Source organism: Triturus cristatus, chromosome 9 (assembly GCF_964204655.1).
Source record: "Triturus cristatus chromosome 9, aTriCri1.1, whole genome shotgun sequence".
Lineage (NCBI taxonomy): Eukaryota > Metazoa > Chordata > Amphibia > Caudata > Salamandridae > Triturus > Triturus cristatus.
Genome location: NC_140592.1, coordinates 459,195,745 through 459,222,308, shown reverse-complemented (window position 1 = coordinate 459,222,308; position 26,564 = coordinate 459,195,745). Strand labels below are relative to the sequence as shown.

General features: G+C 48.0%; 1 protein-coding gene across 1 annotated transcript in view; it reads right to left on the bottom strand.

Moving 5' to 3' along the window:
- The window catches only part of SPTBN4 (spectrin beta, non-erythrocytic 4), a 1,597,753-nt gene that overhangs the window by 1,236,759 nt on the left and 334,430 nt on the right, over window positions 1–26,564 (bottom strand). The window contains exons 8-9 of the mRNA XM_085625377.1: window positions 1,765–1,877; window positions 1,124–1,311 (exon numbers count right to left, since the gene is read on the bottom strand). Coding sequence (XP_085481503.1) covers window positions 1,124–1,311; window positions 1,765–1,877 — 301 coding nt within the window. The remainder of the gene's footprint in view (window positions 1–1,123; window positions 1,312–1,764; window positions 1,878–26,564) is intronic.

The window sequence follows — 26,564 nt, the reverse complement described above, 5'->3', positions numbered from 1 at the left end:
AGTCAACTTTGTCAAATGCCTTTTCGGCGTCAAGGGACACGAGCAGTACAATTTTGTGTGTCCGTTGCACATTTTCAATTAAGTGGATCCATTTTGTTTGTGTTATCACCACATTGATGACCCGAAATTAAACATGTCTGGTCAACATGGATGTGTGCAGGAGAAGGCAGCCCTAACTCGAAGCCAGAATGCCAATGAGAAGCTTCAAACAATGTTTAAGAATTATATTGGATAATACGTTGAACAAAGGGATTTATGCTTCGGCATACTACTGAGTTTCCCCTTTACAGTCTCTCTGTTATGCTGAGCTTGCTCCCTAGTCTTGTGGCTTTGTTGTGTGACCACCCCTTTCTCTGCTCAGACAAGATCCAATCTATTTCATGAGTTTGGGACTTACCAGCTACGCCTACACTTGGCTTATGTTCACCACGCCCCCCCTTTTCTAAAGCTAGTGAGCATACATGCTCACTATATATTTACTTTGAATATTATGTGTTTTTCATTAATACTAAAATGCTGCATACATCTTCACTGATTAGTAGGTCATTCTATGCCCGCAGAGTCTCTGTGCATACCCCTACTACAACCAGAGATGTAACACCAGCGAAAGGCATGATAAAGCAGAGCTGGGAGTGCTGTTTGTGTCTCTCACGCTCTCAAACTTATTCCTGTTACACCTTGGTATGAACATGCTCTGGGAAGTGAGGTGGCTATTCATCAGAACTCTGGCTTGCACTCATTAAAAAAAAGAGGGGATGACTGTGAGATAAATAAGATAAAGAACAAAACAAAAATTGTGTTAAGACTTTTTTTTAGATTTCTCATTTCTGACATAAGACGATCTAGTCTAAACTCTTCTTCCAGTTTGCAATAATTCTGAATTGCATTTATGTTAGATGCTGTGGAGTAGATCCCCTTACATTTGTGAATATGAAAAAGTGACAGTAATAAAGAGGACAGAAATTGGTTGAGCACTCAAAACATGCATATTTTATGGTAGTATGGATCTCTGCCAGCTTTTTTAAATTTATTAGTCAGAGAAAAAAGAGTCAACATTCTTCTCTGAGAGGTACAACTGTAATCCTATGATAAACGATTGAGCATATTTTCTGAAGGTACTCACTTTGGGGGTTTCTCCATCGTGCAATAGGTGGTGAAGGCCTGCAGCTGCTGCTGAACTCCCGGCAAAGAATTGGCAAATTTCTGATTGCTGATCGCACTGATGGTGTTCTTGATCCACTCAAGGAGCTCACTTGCAAGCATCTCATACTTATCAGTTATCTTCCCTGTGTCAATGACCTGGTCCAAAACCTAGAATCATGATAAGAAGGAAGAACGGGTGGATTATGAAAGTAATATATTACAGAAACACTGGATTAAAAATGTTGTTAAATCCCATACAGACAGTTGTCATCCAGGAACTCACTATGTTGTATATTAATCTAAATCAATAACGTCATTTACTTTGGAAGAGAAAGTGTATTTGATTTCTTTAAGATACACTTTCCGTTGCTCTTTGGAAGTCCAAAAATGGTATAAAACTTCCCTTTTTCAATTAGGAAATCCAAAATAGCAGCACATTTTATTTACAATCATCCACAACTAAAGTCATTAAATTGTTTTACATTATATGGTCAATGAAGAGTGTTCAGAATTCCATAATTGTACGATGGTTATATTCATATTCTGTTCAGTGAAAAGCTGAATTCACTACATTGAAATGAATACACATAATTGATTTAAAAACATTAGCTTTCTTTCTACCTTTCCAATTCTTTTTCCCTCCACAGCCAGGGCCTTCATTTTTGAAAAGTAATGATAGAAGGACACAACATATGTAATAATAGATTTCTCATCAGGATTTTCCATGTTTACATCTGAAAAATATCCAAAACAAAAAGGGAAAAAGGTAAGATGGAGATAATTGACTCAACAAGAAGAGTATCTGCAGGCGCAAAGCTCTGCTATTGGCTTTTCACCCTTCTACTACCATGATATTATAACTCTAGAATTAGAAATTAAGGTATTGTATTTTCTCTGCATGTAATAGTAGTTGTTAAGAAGAAAAACAGAGAGGAATTCCCCATTGACCATGAAATTGTTACAATGTCTTGCAAAATTTAACCCATCACCGATGATTACTCATAGTAATTATTTCATAAGTCTTGAAGTAAGAGATACCCACGTTTTGCTTTACACCTAAGACATACCCAAAAGAATTTATGCCAAATCACTTGCAAGGCTTAATTGTAAACAAAATAGAACATTTCAGATGAGGTTCAATTTAACACAAACAAGGAACGTTCCTTACATATATTGTTTTCCTACCTGCACTATACCGTCAAAGCAATGGGGAATTTTGTTTTACAGAAAATAACTAAAAAGACTAATATTTATTATTCAAGGCATATACGGATAACCTGAAGCATTTTTTATTGATTAACTTTAATTTTATGTACGGCAACAACATTTTATCAGAAAAGTTCCTGTATAAACATTCACTTTACAATACTAAAGAATGGTCTATTCCTATAGTATGTCATGTTTAGAAAATATTTTCCGAATTGGCATACATGTACAAAATAATCACTGAATGAGGACAAAATGTGAAAGTGAATAATGTGGATGTCTTTTTTCCCATCGCTAACATTAGTGATTTTAATATATAATTGTAAGCATAAAAGGAAACTGGTGACCAGTTCAACATTTCCCATTTTCAGTAACAACATAAAACCTTACCAATTTGAACACAAGTTGGTCGCACACTGCTCGTCACACCAGCAAGTTGCCCCGAAGAACTGTGGTGAATGTAGTGGGGACGGTGGGTACGCCTATGCCACGATGTGTAAAAAGAAAAAAGTATGTGTTGCATTTAGCCATCCCTGGACACGTGTTTCGAGGTAGTTGCCTCTCGTCAGCAGGGAGCAGGACAATGTAAAGGGGTGCCGAGTGGACTGCCAAAATGTAATTAAAACAGGTCAAATACCTCTCATGGCGCGCAGGTGCAGAACCAGGGCTCGTCAGCCCGATAGCTCACGGGAGCCGTAATAATTTGAACACAAGTTGGTCGCACACTGCTCGTCACACCAGCAAGTTGCCCCGAAGGACTGTGGTGAATGTAGTGGCGACGGCGGGTACGCCTATGCCACGATGTGTAAAAAGAAAAAAGTATGTGTTGCATTTAGCCATCCCTGGACACGTGTTTCGAGGTAGTTGCCTCTCGTCAGCAGGGAGCAGGACAATGTAAAGGGGTGCCGAGTGGACTGCCAAAATGTAATTAAAACAGGTCAAATACCTCTCATGGCGCGCAGGTGCAGAACCAGGGCTCGTCAGCCCGATAGCTCACGGGAGCCGTAATAATTTGAACACAAGTTGGTCGCACACTGCTCGTCACACCAGCAAGTTGCCCCGAAGGACTGTGGTGAATGTAGTGGCGACGGCGGGTACGCCTATGCCACGATGTGTAAAAAGAAAAAAGTATGTGTTGCATTTAGCCATCCCTGGACAGTCCTTTGGGGCAACTTGCTGGTGTGACGAGCGGTGTGCGACCTACTTTTCCTCAATTTAAACGGCTTCCTTAAGCTAACGGGCTAACGAGCCTTGAGTCTGCACCTGCGCGCCAGGAGAGGTACTTGACCTGCTTTTAATTACATTTGGCAGTCCACGCGGCACCCCTTTACATTGACCTGCTCCCTGCTGACGAGAGGCAACTACCTCGAAACACGTGTCCAGGGATGGCTAACGCATACACATACTGTTCTATTTACATTCTGTGGCATAGGCGTACCCGCCGTCGCCACTACATTTCCCACAGTCCTTTGGGGCAACTTGCTGGTGTGACGAGCGGTGTGCGACCTACTTTTCCTCAATTTAAACGGCTTCCTTAAGCTAACGGGCTGACGAGCCTTGAGTCTGCACCTGCGCGCCAGGAGAGGTACTTGACCTGCTTTTAATTACATTTGGCAGTCCACGCGGCACCCCTTTACATTGACCTGCTCCCTGCTGACGAGAGGCAACTACCTCGAAACACGTGTCCAGGGATGGCTAACGCATACACATACTGTTCTATTTACATTCTGTGGCATAGGCCTACCCGCCGTCGCCACTACATTTCCCACAGTCCTTTGGGGCAACTTGCTGGTGTGACGAGCGGTGTGCGACCTACTTTTCCTCAATTTAAACGGCTTCCTTAAGCTAACGGGCTGACGAGCCTTGAGTCTGCACCTGCGCGCCAGGAGAGGTACTTGACCTGCTTTTAATTACATTTGGCAGTCCACGCGGCACCCCTTTACATTGACCTGCTCCCTGCTGACGAGAGGCAACTACCTCGAAACACGTGTCCAGGGATGGCTAACGCATACACATACTGTTCTATTTACATTCTGTGGCATAGGCGTACCCGCCGTCGCCACTACATTTCCCACAGTCCTTTGGGGCAACTTGCTGGTGTGACGAGCGATGTGCGACCTACTTTTCCTCAATTTAAACGGCTTCCTTAAGCTAACGGGCTGACGAGCCTTGAGTCTGCACCTGCGCGCCAGGAGAGGTACTTGACCTGCTTTTAATTACATTTGGCAGTCCACGCGGCACCCCTTTACATTGACCTGCTCCTTGCTGACGAGAGGCAACTACCTCGAAACACGTGTCCAGGGATGGCTAACGCATACACATACTGTTCTATTTACATTCTGTGGCATAGGCGTACCCACCGTCGCCACTACATTTCCCACAGTCCTTTGGGGCAACTTGCTGGTGTGACGAGCGGTGTGCGACCTACTTTTCCTCAATTTAAACGGCTTCCTTAAGCTAACGGGCTGACGAGCCTTGAGTCTGCACCTGCGCGCCAGGAGAGGTACTTGACCTGCTTTTAATTACATTTGGCAGTCCACGCGGCACCCCTTTACATTGACCTGCTCCCTGCTGACGAGAGGCAACTACCTCGAAACACGTGTCCAGGGATGGCTAACGCATACACATACTGTTCTATTTACATTCTGTGGCATAGGCCTACCCGCCGTCGCCACTACATTTCCCACAGTCCTTTGGGGCAACTTGCTGGTGTGACGAGCGGTGTGCGACCTACTTTTCCTCAATTTAAACGGCTTCCTTAAGCTAACGGGCTGACGAGCCTTGAGTCTGCACCTGCGCGCCAGGAGAGGTAATTGACCCGCTTTTAATTACATTTGGCAGTCCACGCGGCACCCCTTTACATTGACCTGCTCCCTGCTGACGAGAGGCAACTACCTCGAAACACGTGTCCAGGGATGGCTAACGCATACACATACTGTTCTATTTACATTCTGTGGCATAGGCGTACCCGCCGTCGCCACTACATTTCCCACAGTCCTTTGGGGCAACTTGCTGGTGTGACGAGCGGTGTGCGACCTACTTTTCCTCAATTTAAACGGCTTCCTTAAGCTAACGGGCTGACGAGCCTTGAGTCTGCACCTGCGCGCCAGGAGAGGTACTTGACCTGCTTTTAATTACATTTGGCAGTCCACGCGGCACCCCTTTACATTGACCTGCTCCCTGCTGACGAGAGGCAACTACCTCGAAACACGGGTCCAGGGATGGCTAACGCATACACATACTGTTCTATTTACATTCTGTGGCATAGGCGTACCCGCCGTCGCCACTACATTTCCCACAGTCCTTTGGGGCAACTTGCTGGTGTGACGAGCGGTGTGCGACCTACTTTTCCTCAATTTAAACGGCTTCCTTAAGCTAACGGGCTGACGAGCCTTGAGTCTGCACCTGCGCGCCAGGAGAGGTACTTGACCTGCTTTTAATTACATTTGGCAGTCCACGCGGCACCCCTTTACATTGACCTGCTCCCTGCTGACGAGAGGCAACTACCTCGAAACACGTGTCCAGGGATGGCTAACGCATACACATACTGTTCTATTTACATTCTGTGGCATAGGCGTACCCGCCGTCGCCACTACATTTCCCACAGTCCTTTGGGGCAACTTGCTGGTGTGACGAGCGGTGTGCGACCTACTTTTCCTCAATTTAAACGGCTTCCATAAGCTAACGGGCTGACGAGCCTTGAGTCTGTACCTGCGCGCCAGGAGAGGTACTTGAGCTGCTTTTAATTACATTTGGCAGTCCACGCGGCACCCCTTTACATTGACCTGCTCCCTGCTGACGAGAGGCAACTACCTCGAAACACGTGTCCAGGGATGGCTAACACATACACATACTGTTCTATTTACATTCTGTGGCATAGGCGTACCCGCCGTCGCCACTACATTTCCCACAGTCCTTTGGGGCAACTTGCTGGTGTGACGAGCGGTGTGCGACCTACTTTAGCTCAATTTAAACGGCTTCCTTAAGCTAACGGGCTGACGAGCCTTGAGTCTGCACCTGCGCGCCAGGAGAGGTACTTGACCTGCTTTTAATTACATTTGGCAGTCCACGCGGCACCCCTTTACATTGACCTGCTCCCTGCTGACGAGAGGCAACTACCTCGAAACACGTGTCCAGGGATGGCTAACGCATACACATACTGTTCTATTTACATTCTGTGGCATAGGCGTACCCGCCGTCGCCACTACATTTCCCACAGTCCTTTGGGGCAACTTGCTGGTGTGACGAGCGGTGTGCGACCTACTTTTCCTCAATTTAAACGGCTTCCTTAAGCTAACGGGCTGACGAGCCTTGAGTCTCCACCTGCGCGCCAGGAGAGGTACTTGACCTGCTTTTAATTACATTTGGCAGTCCACGCGGCACCCCTTTACATTGACCTGCTCCCTGCTGACGAGAGGCAACTACCTCGAAACACGTGTCCAGAGATGGCTAACGCATACACATACTGTTCTATTTACATTCTGTGGCATAGGCGTACCCGCCGTCGCCACTACATTTTCCACAGTCCTTTGGGGCAACTTGCTGGTGTGACGAGCGATGTGCGACCTACTTTTCCTCAATTTAAACGGCTTCCTTAAGCTAACGGGCTGACGAGCCTTGAGTCTGCACCTGCGCGCCAAGAGAGGTACTTGACCTGCTTTTAATTACATTTGGCAGTCCACGCGGCACCCCTTTACATTGACCTGCTCCCTGCTGACGAGAGGCAACTACCTCGAAACACGTGTCCAGGGATGGCTAACGCATACACATACTGTTCTATTTACATTCTGTGGCATAGGCGTACCCGCCGTCGCCACTACATTTCCCACAGTCCTTTGGGGCAACTTGCTGGTGTGACGAGCGGTGTGCGACCTACTTTTCCTCAATTTAAACGGCTTCCTTAAGCTAACGGGCTGACGAGCCTTGAGTCTGCACCTGCGCGCCAGGAGAGGTACTTGACCTGCTTTTAATTACATTTGGCAGTCCACGCGGCACCCCTTTACATTGACCTGCTCCCTGCTGACGAGAGGCAACTACCTCGAAACACGTGTCCAGGGATGGCTAACGCATACACATACTGTTCTATTTACATTCTGTGGCATAGGCGTACCCGCCGTCGCCACTACATTTCCCACAGTCCTTTGGGGCAACTTGCTGGTGTGACGAGCGGTGTGCGACCTACTTTTCCTCAATTTAAACGGCTTCCTTAAGCTAACGGGCTGACGAGCCTTGAGTCTGCACCTGCGCGCCAGGAGAGGTACTTGACCTGCTTTTAATTACATTTGGCAGTCCACGCGGCACCCCTTTACATTGACCTGCTCCCTGCTGACGAGAGGCAACTACCTCGAAACACGTGTCCAGGGATGGCTAACGCATACACATACTGTTCTATTTACATTCTGTGGCATAGGCGTACCCGCCGTCGCCACTACATTTCCCACAGTCCTTTGGGGCAACTTGCAGGTGTGACGAGCGGTGTGCGACCTACTTTTCCTCAAAATAAAACCTTACCAAGCTTCCTGAATGGTTCAGTGCCTAAACATTCATATTAATATTAGTTCAGATAATCTCAGTGGTGATGCAAAATTACAAAGTTGTATGCATAAAACATGGAATCACTGCAGAAAGGCTCACAAAGCAACTGCATCTGTACACTAGCAATCCTCTACCAGCTGACCACAAAAATGCTGAAGTCTGTCTAAGCAATACACTATAATAAAGATGATCAGTAAATTCAACACCACGAAATACACAAATGCACATGAACAAATATTTAATTATTTGTAGAATGCCAATACTAATGCAATACATGCATCATTTCTAAAGTTACAATTACAATGATAAAACATTTATGGCAATATCCATGCGATATGAAGGGTAGTGACAAATTGGAATCATACTTTAGTGTGGTAAAATAACTAAACAGCGAGCCATTAAAAACTGAATGCATATATTTTGCATACCTACACACATCATTCTTTCAAGGGCACGCACCCAGTCTCAGGAAAAGATAAGAACGTTTTTATATAAAACAAAGTGTAAAATGTAGATGTGGCAACAGATAAATCTCTGACAAGGCACATTTTATTTTTCAGTTTTTCAAATTGCTGTTTATTAAACAGAAAACAATGGCTAACGTAAGGTGTTATGAAGCTAAATTAAGGGGCACAAGTGGACTGGGCCCAGTATTGGCAGATCCTAAAGTAACTCTTCAAATCATCTGTATTACACAGTTAGTCTGTCAAAGAATTCTCCAAATCGGATACCTCCTAGGATATAGCATGCCCATCCTGTCTCAAACATTTCACCAGTCGGGCAACCAGTTGATTGTTCAAAGCAAGTGAAGAGCCTTTTTAGGAAATATAACAGTACGATTTCTGGGTCAGAAAAACAATCTCTTTCCAAAAGATGGTTTTAATGGACGAGACATAAAACTTTAAGCCTTATGTACTTCTCCACAAAGTGAGAATAGAGCTGTAAAAGTGTGAGCTTTATTCAAGAACTCTAGGACCAAAAGGCAACACGATGCAGGCTTCAACACCTTGAACTCTCTGACATTTAAGATGCTGAAGCCAAGATTAGTTGCAATAATGCGGCTTAGATGAGAACAAAGGCATTGGTCACTATAATCCAATGGGACACAGAGAAGAATAGCACTCTTCAGTAGCTGTAGATAGTATAAGCAGGCATATGTAACTGTAGCTCTCCCAGAGGTTCTTTACAATATCAGAAGACTGAGGACACTTTTCCATTGATGAAGTCCAATACATCCTACACCATCCTTCCAAAACAGAGCAACAATCGCAATCTCGCTGCCATTTAACTTCAGCTTGTCTGGCACATTTTGAGGTCACTGGGTGCCAGAGACGTTAAAATGTGCAGAAAGACACAATGATCCCTCTCCATATGGACTATGATCTGTATGCCATCAGTGTACACATAGAACTGGTAACAGAAAAGAGTCCACCAGCTTGAGGAGAGTTGGAACACAGAAATTACAAGGTACTGGTCACAGAGTCACAGGCCTCAATACAAGTAAAGATCCATAGAAACAGCCATTAGTTATCATCAACATCATCGAGCACACTAACAAGCACTGACTGACCTCTTTCAGGATGCGTGCGGGGAGCAAGCTTGGGCTTTGGTTATTCTAATGTACAGCTTGCAGATACCATTTCAAATTAAATAAAAGATGCATCTCAGAGTATCACAATGTGCTTTATAGGCAAATGAATAGACATATGCACTGAAGAATATGTTAAAAAATTAAAGGACACGTTGCAATGTGAGTGCAGCTGGCATCTTGTGTTGACCTCACGTCTTTTGCCCATTACTGGAAGGCAGTTTACCTATGGCTTAGGTTGGCTGGTACAAGATTAGCTGCTTCCTAAACTTTCAGTGCCCAAGCACTAAAATATAAGTTTTAGTGTGGCATGACCAATGCCACAAAGCTTGATGGCATGCTACCAGCCTGCTACTGATGTTTAAGCACAGCTGTCAAAGTCTAGAGGACAGTAAGGGAGCGGTACAGGGAGAGTGTGAGGAAAAAGCAGCAATTGTGAGAATTAGAGATGAGACTCACCAAGGAGATTACATTTTATGCACCATTGTATGGACCATGCATCATTCTTCTGATTCTCTTCCAGAGTATGTTGTTTTGATTCCTCCATACTCGCTTCTGCCCTGGATCTGTTTATCCAATTCTTGGGCCTAGAAGTGCAGTGCATACACCAACCTGGTCAAAGAGTTCAACCTTCCACTTACAATCTGCTTTTGCACCTGCTCCATGTGGTCATAGTACACATGCATAGACCGACGTCTGCTTCAAAACTTCACTTGACCAGTGTCTCCTCTAACACGCTTGTATTCTTAGCAGATTACTCAAAAACAGGTCTAAAAGGACGTAGGTCAAGTAAAGGCTGTCACAGACGGGGCCAGTACAAAATGAAATCCAAACATTATCAGAGCCTCTATAACATCAGTATTCGCAAATGCAAATGAAAAAACTTTGCTTCTTCTCCGGAGAAAAGAAGAGCAGTCTTTTGCACTGGATCAGGGGTACTCCGATTCATTCCTTGTGTTTGCATTATGTGCCCAGTAGTACCACTAACTGTCATGGTTCCTTTTTTGCGGTTTGTGGTGGGGCACTCCCGTACACTCCCTGTTTCCCTGTTCCCTTGAGCCATAGGTTTCCAGAGTTGCAAGTACCTATTTTTGGTAATTAAAACTTCTTAAGAAAATCTTGCTTTTTGTTATCTCAGACTTTCACATTCCTGTGATGGTCTCATTAGAACACTGCAGACTCGACAATGGTAGCTCAACTACCTAAGACTCCTGGAAAAACGTTTAAGAAGGCTTTAGTGGATACAGAATGCATGTCTCATCATCGTTATTCAGCGTTTTGAGCACATCTCTCCCATTCTGTCACATCTGGTTTTGATCCCCACAGACAACATTTTCTTTCATTTTATTCCTCCTGCTAGTCTTCCCTTCCACCCCTTGTTATATTCGCCTGCCCTTTTTGTGATTTTAGAATCCACCCCTACATGCCATTCTGCTCTATGTCCAATGCCCCCTCCCCTCAATTTATGGCTCTCCACCTTTTCTTCTGTGCCGCTGTACCTCCTGTCCCAACTACTACCCTTCCCTCCCCTGTGCTTAATTTATCATGTTTCTTCCCTCTTTATGCATCACGTCCCATCCTCATGTGTTCTAATCAAAGTCAAGGTAAACATTGAAAACGGACGATCACAATTCCTTTTTACTTTTTTACTTCCTTATTCACATTTTGCTTTTTTTATGAATTGTTCTTACTGTTCAAATAATTTGAAGAACTTTAAGACTTTTTAAATATATTCTGGATGTTTAGGATTCCATCCTGGGTCCACTATACTTTTCCATGAATTTCATCAAATTTTCGTCAGAATATTTTTTTCCACACAAATCAACAGAGTTTTGTGGAAATTGTTTTCCTCCAATTTTGGCCCTTTTTTTAAACTAAGTGCAGTTCCCATGGCGGGTGAAAACTCATGTTTACGGCGAAAGGGGATTACAGATACATTGCATATTGTATCCAATACAGGGGATGCCGAGGTGGTTTACAGCAGACAAAACATGCTGCAGTTCACCAGTGCAAACTGTAAATATTTAAAGTTGGTGCAACCAGCCCCAATGTGAAATTGTACTCAAACTGAGCATGATACCCCATTCCAGAGAATGCAACTCGAAATCAGATGCAAACTACACACTCACCAATGACTGCAACATGTGGAAGAACTAACTAGAAAGTGTGTAAGTTGCACCAAAATTGGGCTTATATTGAATTGTGGTTATGGTTTATTATCGGATAGATATGTTGGTGATCTTTACTATGGCATTCTGGATTTTCACGTGCATCCCATTTACAAATCTGTGAAGATGACAATGATATGAAGAGAAGACTTCCTGTATAATGCGGTCCTGACAGATATCCCAAGTGTGTATTAATGTGTGTTGGACTGCATGCATTGCATGAGATCACTGACATGATGGGCAATTTTGGGTATGTCAGCAATCACAACGTTTATTTGTTTTTTCCTACGTAGCCCACAAAAAAACAAGGGGGTGGCCATAGATAGCTTCTCCAACTAGTAGCTCATGAGCTACTGGTAGCTCTCCACCCACCTGCAAGTAGCTCTCCTGGGTGCAGCCCAGCATACTAAATTAGAAACGTTTGCTTGGTTGAATTAATATATTTTGATCAAAATTCAATGGTGTGTATTCTAGATAAAAATGTATGTATTTTCAGACCTTATCACTTCAAAAATATATTTAAAGCTAATATTTAAGAGATAAATCATTTGGCGCTTAGGAGACATTACTAATATTATGAACTTGGTACCAGAGGCATTGCAGCTATGGCAGTTATGTATTACCCATGTAGAAGAATTCTATTGCACCTGGCCCTCTCTGCAGGGTCACCTCAAATGTTTTTGCCTTCAACCCTTCTATTTTTCTGAATTCTTTTTTGTTGGACTTAAGACTCTGTGCACTTTATCACAGCTAACCGGTGCTAAAGTGCTTGTGCCCACTCCCTAAAACATGGCAAAATTGGCTTACACCTGATTGGTATATTTAATGTACTTATAAGTCCCTAGTAAAGTGGTACTACATGTACCAAGGGCATGTAAATTAAATGCCACTAGTGGGTCTACAGCACTCATTGTGCCACCCACTTAAGTAACCTTTTAAACATGTCTCAGGACTGCCAATGCAGCCTGTTAGCAGTTTTAAACTGCCAATTCGACTTGGTAAAAAAATCCCCTTGCCAAGCCTTAAACTCCCTTTATATTACATATACGTCACCCCAAAGGTTAGGGCCTAGACAGCCCATAGGGCAGGGTGCATTCTAATTAAAAGGTTGGACATGTACCTACACATTTTACATGTCCTGGTAGTGAAAAACTCACAGGTTTGTTTTTCAGTACTGTGAGGCCTACCCCTCCCATAGGATAACTTTGGGTTACCTTATTACATTTAATAAGTGATAACCATTGGTTGGAAATAGGTAGGAAAGTCATATTTGGGGTCTAATGAATTATAATTTAAAATCCTCTGCAATGGTAAAGTTGGAATTTAAGTCACAATTGTGAAAATGCAACTTTTAGAAAGTTTATTTTTGCCTTACAAGGGTTACCCTTACTCCAGTGGGAACCCGGATATACAATATATTTAAATCACAACGCCTCTCATATAATAACCATTTTTGTCTGCAACAATAGCTGTAAGTGAATAATGCTATTTGAAGAATGTAAACATCACTCCAAAATACAATTTAATAGTCCTTTATAAAGTCAGTGCAATATATACACAACATCAAAAAAGTGCATCGTGTCCCAAGTAAAACCGAACTACCCTAAGACAATCATAAAAACAGATCCAAAAAATAACAAACAGAAATTGTGTTCCGCAGAAAACAAACCACCAAAATATTTTTATTCCTTAGGTATGAGCATTCTAAACCTGTTCCTGAGTTAGGTATATTAGGTTTGTTTGCATATTGTGTAGATTACTTTTTGACCTTGTATTAGCTGTAGGGTCCCATTAGGACAAAATGCTGAGGGGACATCCTAAACAAAATACATGAGATTGTGTTAGAGTCATGGAGAGATGGCCAATTGTCTCACTAGGAATGACTGAAGGCAATGATTTACTTTCCCAAGTAGGTGTAACTACATCCATACAAAATAATCCACAATGGGAACCACCCAGTTTGTGACACCAAATTGTGTTTAAAACAATAAGGAACTTACTCAGGGAACTCTAGGTGTGTCATAAAGGACAACAAGTAAGATTCAATAATCAATTAAATAAAGAGTACAGAAGGGATACAAACGGCACAATGGCAGAAGGACTCAAGCCTGTAAGTACCAATGGGAGGAACAATTATTCTCCACCACAAGTGGGATCCTTCATGGAAAGTATGCTTGCTTGGAATTCTGCTTGCTTGGTGGCAGAATGAAGGCCCGCACAAACGGGTCGTAACTTTACCAAAATGGGAGGTCTGAAATTCTCTCCAGAGTAAGATTGCAATGAGAAGGTCCGCTTGCTGAGATTTAGCCAGTATGGAAAACACGCATATTTGTCTCTCCCCTTAAGCAACTGTCAGTGTCTGTAGGGAAGATGCAGCATCAGAGAATGCGAAGATCTTCCACTTATCATACCAGTTATAAAAACAGAACCCTCAGACTCACTCTTCAGTTAACTATCTGGACCTGCAGAAGGACTCTCAGTGGACTGCTTGTTGCTGTGGCCTGCTGTGTAATTCAGTAGGCAGCTTCGCTGGACCAAGGACAGTTGTGCCTGCACTGATCCCCCAGAGGCCTATCCTGCTTCTTGAGCCCTGCTCTTCAACTTCAACCCAGGACTTCGAGAATTACTCCAAGGGCTTGTTGCCTGGCCTCCTAATAAGAGATTCAGGGACACAAAAAGCTCCAACCATGGACCCTGCCTGAGTGAGTCCTGACCCTCCAAGTGGTGTCTTTCCAGTCCTGGATCCTTTGAAGTGGTGCTAAAAGTGCCCAGATAGCCCATATCCAAAACTTGGGACTTAAAAAGTTTTTGCCCAAAAACTTTTCTGAAAACCAAGAGGAGACTGGGACCTACCTGCTTGTCAATTCGCCCAAGGTGCATCACTGGTCAGCCTGACTTTGTGACAGATCCCGCTATGCTCTTCTCTACAGCAGCAAATCCTGTTCAGTGGCTCCTCGCAGAAGAGGTATCCGGGCCTCATGGAGCCCTCGTCAGCTACAGCCTGCAGCTTCAACCCGCTGGAGATTTTCACCTTACAAAAAAACAGACTTGGGGCCAGATTACGACAACGGCATGATGTGTTCTGCCATCATGTTCTTGGCGGTCCTCCCACCGCTTTCTTGGCGGTCTGACCGCCCGATTACGAAGTGTGTGGGAAAATGGCCACAAGCCCACCACCTCCGCCGATACTTCTGATCCTGCAGCAGGAGAGGATACCTCTGCTCCTGCGGGGGGAGAGGCAGAGGCGACCCATTGAGAGGGTCACGCCAAGCTTCCCACGAGGCTAATCATGACCTGCCTTTCCGGCGACCTTTTCCTGGCAGGGACATCACCATGCGCGAGTCTGCGGAAATCCTCGTAAATGTGTCTAATTATTGAGCCAAGGGTGATTGTGCCCTTGTGTAATGTCACTGGTGCACATGTAAAGCGCTCCAATACCTTCAGGTCGGGTTTGCGCTATCTCAAACTGCAAAATGATACAAAAAGAAATTACGCCCAACTGTCTGGAATCACGTTCTGGGGCGTGCATGTCCAGTAAGTAGAAGAAACTTGCTTGCATAATAGTCACTGAAGTAGAGATGTTCAGCAGTGGCACGATACCTAAATGTATGGCAGTAGCTGCATTCTCAAAGTACTGTAGTTTAGGCAGCATTGGAATCCAGCTTGTTTCTAGCAACCAAACATAAGGTTATCATGTCTCTGCTGCCGTGAAACTACCAGTCCAGCAGGAAACTCATAATACGGCGAGCGGGGAGGCCAGCTGCTTTGCTGAGCCATCTTTCCTACCGCCATCGCAGACTGGTTGCCAGACCGCAGAACTCATAATCGGGCACTAAGTCCAAACACAGGAATCTTCACCGCGATTTCGTCCAGTGGCTCCATGGAGTTGACACCACCTCCTCCGACACAGCCAGTTGCCTTGTCCCGCTGAACTTTACTTTCTCAGGCATTTTCATCCCCAAATTTCTTCTAAGTCCAAAGGTAAAGAGAGACCGGGTCCAATCCCGTGCTCCATCGCGGTTGGCAATAGCTTTCAATTTTGCCCCTGTCTCGCCTAACTAGATGTCTGTGGCACGTCAACATTTAAGGTGATATTTTCCACTTTAAACTTAAAAAATTCATAACTCTGGTTCTACTGATTGGATTGTTGTCATGATGTCAAATAAAATATACAAATGTACTCTATTTTTATAAATCAATAAGAGATTTTTCTTGTGTTGTGTTTTCCCTTTATTACTGTTTAAGTGCTGCAAAAATACTTTATACATTGCCTATAAGTTAAGCCTGACTACTTTTGTGCTAAACTAGGGTTACGCCCAGGTGACTTTCTGTGGTTCACCCTAAAAAGGACTGTAGCTACTGTTTGAGTAAGGTTTCACGTCCCTCAACCAACAACCCAATTTTTCACACATTCTAAATTGATAAAGTCATTTTATATTACTTCTGGCAACCCTGCCTGATGCATTGAGGTGATCACTGCTAGTCAGCTTGTATATGGTGAGCACTAATGTAATCTTGTCTGATATTGTTGATATTACAACACTAATAATAGTAGTAGCTCCGGTTGTTTTCATTTACCCTCATTACTTAAAATGGTGGAGGCTCCTGCCCTAGAACATTTGATTAATTCTCATTGTGAATTAATGTATCTCTCCTCTCTTGCTTTCTGTCTGTCACACACTCCCTTGAGAGTTCTTGGACTGCAATAGCCGATGTGAGTGAGACTGATTGATGCAGGCAGTCTAAAGATGTGTCTCAATGGCTTGGCCCTCTGATTATGCATACCCACTACAACCTTCCTAATGACACAGAGGAAATGGTTTATCACCAGAAGACTTTTCTCCATGGAGCACAGGGCACATACATCTGTGTGCTCAAGGGGGAGAGCAGAGAAAGGTATTGTGAGTTCAAATCTATCATAAAGAACTTTAGAGCCACCTTCCCAAAGCCGTTTTTTCCTCGTTTTTCCCGCCGCCCGCCTCCCGCTTTTCCCGCCGTTTTTGCGCTCCTCAAGCGTAATCCCATTGGCCCACCTACCCTCCCGCCTCCCAGCTGACCCCCCCTCCCCGGCTACCCCATATATGGCGGCCGCTGCGAGGCCGCGCAGCGGGCGCGCTGCTGGCACGCCGCTGCCGCGCCTAAGGCAAGCCCGTCTGCGCCCGTCCGCGCCCAGCCCCCTGGTCCCCACGACCCCCACCCCATCCGCCACCCCCGCCTGACCTACGACACCACCACCCTCACCGCCCTCAACCCTGGCCGCACGCCCGGCTGCTACCGCGCTACCCCGAAGCGGACCCACGGATCCTTCACCTGCCGCAACTGCCGCTTTACCTGCCTACGAACACACATCGCACCTGACAAGAACAACCTCGACTGCATCCTGATCAACACCCGATCCGTCCACAGGCATGCCATCGAACTATGGAACCTCATCGACTCAACAAACCCGGACATCGCCTTCCTCACCGAGACCTGGATGAACCCCTCCTCGACACCCGACATCGCCATAGCCATCCCCGACGGCTACAAAATCATCCGGAAAGACCGCACCAACCGCACCGGAGGAGGCATCGCCATCGCACACAAAAGCTCCATCCGCATCTCAACCCACGTCGACAAGTCATTCCCCGACGCCGAACACCTCCACTTCGCGATCCACAGCGACCCCAAGACCACCCTCAGAGGCACCCTCATGTACAGACCACCAGGACCACGCACTAAGCTCAGCGAAGACATCGCAGACTTCGTCAGCCCACACGCACTCCCGTCCACCGACTACATCCTCCTAGGGGACCTCAACTTCCACCTGGAGAACCACACCGACAACAACACCACCGCCTTACTGGACAACCTCGCCAACCTGGGACTGAAACAGCTAGTCAACACCCCCACCCACTACGCCGGACACACACTCGACCCCATCTTCTCCTCCAGCAAACACATCTCTTTCAGCCACACCACCGAACTCGCCTGGTCAGACCACAGCTGTGTCCACTTCAGCTTCAAGAAGACCACCGTGCACCACCACACCCAGCAACCACCAAGAAGACGGTGGAATCGAATCACCACGGAACAACTCACATCGACCCTCTCTCAGAAGCAACCCACCAGCACCACAGACCCCAACGAAGCCACCAACAACCTCACGAGCTGGATCTCCGACTGCGCCAACCTCCTGGCCCCCCTGAAGACCCAAGCAAACACCAACAACCACAATAAAAACTCCTGGTTCACCCCCGACCTCAAGGACTCCAAAAAAGAATGCCGCACCCTCGAAAAGACTTGGCGCCTCAACCAGACCGAGGAGAACATGTCTGCTCTCAAGAACGCCACCCGCTAACACCACCAACGCCTCCGCGCCGCACGAAAATCAGCCTTCCAGAACAGACTAGACAACAACGCCCACAACAGCAAGGAACTATTTGGCATCGTCAAAGAACTCTCCAACCCCGACGCAGAAAACAACTCCATCCCTCCCTCACAGGACCTCTGCGACTCCCTCGCAGTCTTCTTCCACCACAAGATCACCGACATCTACAACAGCTTCACCACAACCAACACGAACCCACCACTGGAACCCGCCACCGACAACACCACCATCCTCACCTGGAACCCAACCACCACCGAGGAAACCACCAGCATCATGAACTCCATCCACTCAGGATCACCATCCGACCCCTGCCCGCACCACATCTTCAACAAAGCCGACAACATCATCGCACCCCACCTCCGAGACATAATCAACGCGTCTTTCACCACCGCCACCTTCCCGGAGAAATGGAAACACGCCGAACTCAACGCCCTCCTAAAGAAACCAACAGCAGACCCCACCGAACTCAAAAACTTCCGGCCCATCTCGCTCCTACCGTTCCCCGCCAAAGTGATTGAGAAAATCGTCAACGCTCAACTCACCACCGCCCTGGAAATCAACGACTCACTCAACCCCTCACAGTTCGGCTTCAGAGCTAACCACAACACCGAGACTGCCCTCATCGCAGCCACGGACGACATCAGATCCCTGACGACAAAGGAGAAACCGTGGCCCTCATACTCCTGGACCTCTCCGCAGCCTTCGACACGGTATGCCACCATACCCTGATACGTCGCCTCAGCAACACCGGCATCAGAGGCAAGGCCCTGGAATGGATCATCTCCTTCCTCTCCGGAAGAACCCAGAGAGTCCGCCTCCCCCCCTTCAGATCCACAGCCACAGAGATCATCTGCGGCGTCCCTCAAGGATCCTCCCTCAGCCCCACCCTCTTCAACATCTACATGACCCCCCTGGCGAACATCGCACGAAAACACGGACTCGACCTCATATCCTACGCCGACGACACCCAGCTCATCTTATCCCTCACCAACAACCCCACCTCAGCTAGAACCAGACTACACGAAGGCATGAAGGAAATAGCGAACTGGATGACAGACAGCCGGCTTAAACTGAACACAGAGAAGAAGTAGGTCCTCATACTCAGCCCTACACCCTCCGCCTGGGACGACTCCTGGTGGCCTCCCGCCCTGGGCAGCACTCCCCAACCCACCGACCACGCACGCAGCCTCGGCGTCATCCTGGACTCATCCCTCTCCATGACCAGACAGGTCAACTCGGTGACCTCGGCATGCTTCAACACCCTCCGCATGCTCCGCAAGATCTTCCGCTGGATCCCCACCGACACCAGGAAGACCGTCACCCACGCCCTCGTCACCAGTCGCTTGGACTATGGGAACACTCTGTACGCCGGCATCACCATCAAGCTGCAGAGGAAACTGCAACGAATCCAGAACGCTGCCGCACGACTCATCCTGAACATATCCCGCCACCACCACATCTCCGGACACCTGAAGAAACTTCACTGGCTCCCAGTCAACAAGAGGATCACCTTCAGACTCCTCACCCACGCACACAAACCCCCGAAAAAACCTCGGACCAAAACTCATCAACCACCGCGTCTCCTTCTACACTCCTCCGCGCACCCTACGCTCGACCGGACAAGCCCTGGCAGCCGTACCCCACATCCGCAAAGCCACCGCCGGAGGAAGATCTTTCTCTTTTCTGGCAGCGAAGACCTGGAACTCCCTTCCCAGACACCTTCGCGCCATACAGGACCACCTCTCCTTCAGAAGGCAGCTCAAGACCTGGCTCTACGAGCACTGACCTCCCCCTCCCCCCCAGTGCCTTGAGACCCTTACGGGTGAGTAGCGCGCTTTATAAATGTAACTGATTGATTGATAGAGCGACATCTTTGGAACACTGCAGCAGTTATGAAGATTTAAATTGGATTCACAGAGGTACTGGAATACAGAGCTAGGATTTGTGGTATATAATGTCCTTCACATGTGCGCATTAATTTTGGAGCTACATCATTCTGAGATTTCAGTACAAATCTGATAAAGTAAACTGAAGGATATTAGCAAAACTCAATGGAGGTCACTGATTGTCAGAATCAGAATTGTCTGGAATGCGTCTATGATGTAAATCCTCTTGGATGGTACAAAGGGTATTTGGAAATGTTCACAGTAAATATGATATTTAAACTAGACAAACCAAAGTAATTTCTTTAGAAAGCAAGCTTATCAGACAATCCTCCAGGTAACTGTAATAGCTGTGGACCTTAAAGACCTGCAAAAAGGCATTCTGTGGAGCAGGTGGTCAAGTGACCCCTTGCATAGCTGCATTCAGGTCAAAGAGTCAAGGGGGGGGGATGTGGCCAAGTAACATGGCCGACAGGACGTGAGCTCTCTAGGCTACTGGCTGGCCCGCCAAATAATCCTGATAGGGATTCACCTCCTGTTCAGCGATGCCCCTGGGCCCCATCCAGCTCACCGCTGTGTCCCCCCACACCGCAGTGTTCATATGGGCGGGTATGAGCTGATATGGAGGTACCCTGCGACGCCCGGCGGCTACGTTGCGGCCGAGATGAGGCCTGATCTAATCGAGGGGGCCTGTTCTGAGATCGGAGACCTCGACCTGAGCCCAGCGAATGTGGATGCCTACTGGGAAGCATGGGCCTCGTGTGTTCCTTGCCCGCCCTTCTTCACCGTGTCCCGAGCCTGAAGGTGAGAGGAGGTATCCTACGGCATCAAGGCATTATCCGTTAGCCGCAACTGGGCAGCAGGCTTGATGCGAAGAAGATGAAGAAAGCCTTGAGTCTCTCCTCGCGAGGAGAGGTCTGAAGCGTTAAGAGGGAGGGAGGGTTTCCTCGACCGCAGGGCCGGCTCCGTCCTGACTGGGGGCAGTTCCTGGAGCCAAACTGAACTAGAGACCAGCCCCCGCTGGAGGAGCTGACGGCTGAGGTGCCTGGGCTGCGGGTGCTCGCTGCCCGCCCGGCTGGGCCGGGTCGGATCGGGCGGGGAGAGGAGACCCTGCGGATGCTGCTGATCCCCTTAGGCCTGTGCCCATGAGGATGAACCACCGCTGGGCGGGCCTGGTGTCCCCCCACTGCCTGCCCGTAGGGAGCTCTGCTGTTCAAGGCCCGGTGCTGGTGCAGCGGAGCCCACAAGGTAAATACGCGGTGTGGCCCCCTCCCACCTCACCCGGCCCTCCTGGACGGCACTGCTGGGCAGGCTGGCCTCTACAGAGGCCCGAGTAGATGCGGGGCCTGCACATGGTCAGCGAAGCCAGTGGAGCCCACTTGCGGGACCAAGAAAAGACTTCCCTGGCCTTCGGCGGAAGCCCTTGAACCAAAGAAAGACAGCACATATGAAGAAGGTGCAGAGGTGAGAGTGCTATGCGAGGGGGGAGAAGCGGAGCAATCAGCCAATCATGGACTACACTGGGCCTCCCCCCATCCCAGACAACCGGGGCAGTCACGACTGCGGGAAGCGCCAGTGAATCCCTGCGGGTCGACAGCCTGTGGAGACTTCTTTCTTTGCGCTCTCCAGTATCGGACCTTCCCATCTGTCCCCAGAATTTAATAGAACTGCCTATTGAGGCTGTGTTGGCAACCCAGTGCATGTGGCAGGGCTTCACTGAGGGTGCCAGAGGTGAAAAGTCCAGGATGGTGGGCTGGCCCCTCTCTTGATCTGGTCAACCGAGGTGGCCCAGTTGGACGGGTAGTCCGCAGCTGCCCTCACCCCCAGCCTCAACGATGGGGGGGAGGGGGCGCTGGTGGAACTGCTTTGGAAGAGGGGTATCTCTAAGGGTTTACAGGCCAAGACTGCCCGCTGTATCCGGCTACCGATCTGAGCAGAGGCATTTCACAGCTAAAAAGACGGGCTAGGATAATCTGGTTTGCTCCTCAGCCCCCAACACAATAACACAGTACACCACTCAGTGCCTCCCCCGTAGCGCATCACAAGACAGACAGGCCCTTTTATTTGACGGTAGCAGTGAGCCATCTCGTGCAGAGATTCTGGTGGCCATCCAGGTTTCCAGTACCGCCCTGGAGTAGCACATCAAGACGGTGTCTATAGACGTTAAATTACTAAGAGCCGATCTATGTAAAGTGGCGGATAAAGTGTCCACAGCTGAGGGGGACATTCTAAGTGTCAAAGGAGAGGCGGCCTCACTCAAACAACATGTGGGACTGATGTCCAAGGCCACAGGAGCACTGGAGCGTAGGGCTGAGGAGGCGGAGGGCTGAGCACAGCGTAGCAACATCAGAGTCCTGGGGATCCCAGAGCGGGCAGAGAAGGGCAAGACTGAAATCTTCCTGGAACGCTGGATACGCACAGACATATTTGTAGTCGAGAGAGCGCACAGAGCCTTGGCCCCCGCTGGCTCCCCACGGGCAATAATCGCGAAAATTCTAAATTACCAAGACAGAGACTGCATCCTGCGAGCAGAAAGGGAGGCGTCGGCCTTAAGCTGCGAAAACAGTAAAGTAGCCATATACCCTGACTATACTAAACAGATCCAGGAGCAAAGAAAAACCTTCCTGGGAGTGAAGCAGAAGCTCCGTAAAAAAATGCACCTGCAGTACATGCTACTTTACCCCGCCGAGTTGAAGGTAATAGTGCAGGGGAAGGCCCACTTCTTTGAAACACAGGACGAGGCCTGGGAGTGGTTGGAGATTCGAGGAGATGCTCTTTTCGCCCCGGGAGCAGCGCGGTAACCGGAAGGGGTGGGGAACCTGACCGACCTGAGGGCCTAGAAGTAACCGACGCAGGGACTGGTCTGCAGACATTGACCCACCAAATCAACAGAGGATTACGGTGGGTGAAGACAGAACCATGCAAGTGGAAACCACAGACCAGCAGGTATCCTCCCGGCGGATGGCGGAGCATGGAATTCTCCTGGAGACTGTGCCTGCAACCCTCACCCTGACAGATGAAGTGGTTCCCGAAACCAACCTGGACTCAGCCCTTACACACAGAGGACACCGGATGAAAATGAGAACCTAATCAGAACACTGTCTAACCATTGGGTGCCATACTGAACAGTTGAATCATGGTGCACTCAATTAATGAAACAATGTATTATTATTTAGCCTTTGTAGAGCGCATAGCTACCCTAGGGCATCCCAGTGCTAGCGGCCAGACAGTAGGGGACGTGATAGGATTATAAGGAAGAGTGTTGAAATAAGCAGGTTTTAAGAAGTTTTCGGAAGGGGAGATGGCGGGATTCCGAACGAAGGTGTGGGGGCAATGTGTTCCAGAGTCTAGCTAGTTTATAGGAAAACGATCTTCCTCCGCTCCTAATCCTCCTGATTTTGGGGATGACTGCAAAGTTAAGGTTGGCCGATCAAAGGCATTTTCTGGGGCTGTAGGAGGTAATGAGGGAGCTGTTGATAGCAGGGCCATTTCCCCACAGGGTCTTATGGGGGAGAGAGTCTCTCAGGGGTGCCAGGGAGTTTATGTTGACCCAACGCTAGTCAGGGAAACTGTTGACCTAACTAAGGGCACTGAGGGCTTTGAAATTCTGAGGAGCATCATCACCGTTCATGGTGGCTCTCGCTGGTTATCTTATATTGCTCCAACAGCTGGGTTAGACCGGGTGGCCAGATTCACTGGGAAGTTTTACGTCCCTGTTTGGGCCACAGGGGATACTGTGCATGTCCTGGCACAAGCGTGGGGAGGGCTTAACTGTATGCACTGTTGCAGGTCATTTGCCCATGGAAGCGGAGGGGGGTTCTGGGCTATGTTTTCATTATATGTTATCAGTTGTTTTATGCAGCAAATAATGGGTAGAACTGTTTTGCACGACAGGGGCTGTAGGGTTCAAAGGTAGAGCATTAACACGACAATGGAGACTAAGTTCATCAGCTGGAATGTAAAGGGTTGGGCACATGCACCAAGTGCTACAGGGTTCTCTCGTTTCTCCGGAGGCACCACGTATCCATGGCGTGCTTACAGGAAACCCACCTCGACGACACAGGAGCTCAAAGATTAGCGAGAAAGTGGAGGGGTCAGATATTTCATTGCTCATACTCTACTTACGCAAGAGGCATGCTAATATGGGTAGCCCCAGGTATGCTGTTTGCACTGCAATATATGGAAGCCGACATTAAAGGTCGATATATCCTACTCAGGGCTACACTGGATAGACGAGACATAGTTATCCTGAACATATATGCCCCAAATGTAGATGACCCCGACTTCTACCAGTCCATACAAGAAGTATGAGGTGCCCCGATTCTCTGGATGGGAGACTTAAACTGTGTATTAGACCCTGATTTGGATAGATACCCTCCTTGCCAAGGCACGAAACCACAAATGACTAGGAGATAATGGGGAACTTGGGGGTACAAGACATTTCGAGGGACAGACACCCCACTCAGAAGTTATACACTTGCTATTCCCCTACCCGCAACACACATAGTAGGCTCGATAGGGTTCTGGTATCGACATCAGACGCTGACCTAAGCGTTGAGGTGACCCATTAGGCCCGATTCCTGTCTGATCACTCCCCGGTTACTTGTACGGTCCGATAGGGGCGCCCCGTGCACCTCCCTAGAACATGGTGGATGCCGTCAGACATCCTAGAAGACACGGTTGGAAGGGAGCATATAGTGAGTGTCTTAACTGATTATATCACAATTAACTGGAAAGGGGGAACATTTCTAAAGCCACGAAATGGGAGGAACTAAAAGCTGTGACACGAGGGGCTTGTCTGAGTCTAACATGCGGGGTCTGCATGCAGCTACAACGTGAACTCGACGTAGAGGAGTCAGCACTAGCGGAGGCTCATCCCAGGACCAGGCTGATTCGACCGACTCGGCCCGAGAATGGGAAATACAAGCACCCATCAGTGATATTTGGGACAGGTTAGACAGGTATACACTTAGTCAATACCGACAGTGCTTGCATAGGGAGGGAGACAAGTCTGGACGACTACAGGCATGGATCCTCCTTAGGAAACAGACCCCTGCCCCAATAGCTGCGCTACACGCACCCAAAGGGGCGGTGGTACATACCAGGGCTGCAATTCTACAAGAACTGCAGCGACATCTCCAGACAGTGTGCACTGCAGATCTGATAGTAAGGAAATACTGTTATGTCCCATATTGGCGGACCACCAACCTGACGCGCCTCCCCGCACAGGCCGCAGAGGAGCTTGAAGCTCCACTCACCATTGATGAAAAACAAGCAGCATTACTTATGCTCCTAGGAGCTAAGTCCCCGGGGGGAGATGGGTTCCCGCCTGAGTTTTACCAGGGAATATTCAGACACAGTGACTCGGGCACTGATGCAGGTCTATGAGTAGGCTTTCAACAAAGTAATTCTCCCCCCTACTATGAGACAAGGTGACATTTGCATGGTATTGAAACCGGGCGGGGACAGCTGCGAACCTTCCTCCTATCGCTCAATTACCAAGATTGACACGGATGCAAAAAGATTATTCAAACTCCTTGCCTCTCGCCCTGGACCTCAGATGCCACACCTCATACATGAGGACCAATGCGGCTTTATTCCAGGCCGCAACACTGGCATGAACCTGTGTCGACTAACCCACATTATGCAAGAAGTGAAATACCGGGAGGAGGAGCTTGCACTCGTGTCAATAGATCAAGCAAAGTCTTTTGATACGGTTGACTGGGGTTATCTCCAAGAGGTCCTTAAAGCAGTGGGGTTTGGGACCCACTACCGCCGCTGGGTTAAAATACTGTACAGTGAGCCACGTGCGCGGGTAAGGCTGGAAGGAGCTCACTCTGAGGAAAGGGTCATGGGCGAGGCACGCGTCAGGGTTGCCCGTTCTTGCCCCTCCTCTTTGCCCTGGCCATTGAGCCCTTGGCGGTGCGGATATGGGCGGAGATGGGGCAGTGGGGTATCTGGGTGGGAGACACGACTCATCTGATCTCACTTTATGCAGACGACGCCCTTTTCTTATGTGGCGTCTCCCCGAGAGGCCATACCCAGGCTCCTGCAGCACTTGGAACGATTTGGTGAGGTGTCTGGACTGCGACTTAACCATCACAAATCCCTGATTTTCCCCCTAGCTCACATGGCCACATTGCCTTCGGAGGGTCTTCCAAACCTAGAACTGAGATGGAAGCGAGCACACTTCCAGTACCTGGGTGTCCAGATTAAACTAGACAATGCCCAGTTAATAGCTCTCAATCTAGAGAGCGTCTTAGATCCCTGAGACGATCTGTGACTTTCTGGAATACTCCACCACTTTCTCTACTGGGAAGACTCGCGGTGTCCAAAATAGTGATGCTACCTAGATGCCTCTATGCGCTCCATAATTCACTCTTCCCAATCCCTACTCGAATTTCCAAGCAGTTGAACAACTAGCTTCGTCTCCCTATTGTGGGCGCAGTAGAGTGGCCCTCAATACGCTGGCACGCAGAAATGAAGAGGGGATACTTGAGGTCCCACGCTCTGACCTATATTACTTTGCTGTCCAGCTCCAGCATGCGTCCAGTTGGCTGGAGGAAAGAGACAACTGGGAAAAACTAATCCTAGCCGGAAGAGTGGACCCAGGATAAACTCCCAGTAGCGTTGATGCGGGGCAAGGGGGTCAGGGGGGACCTTCCATATAT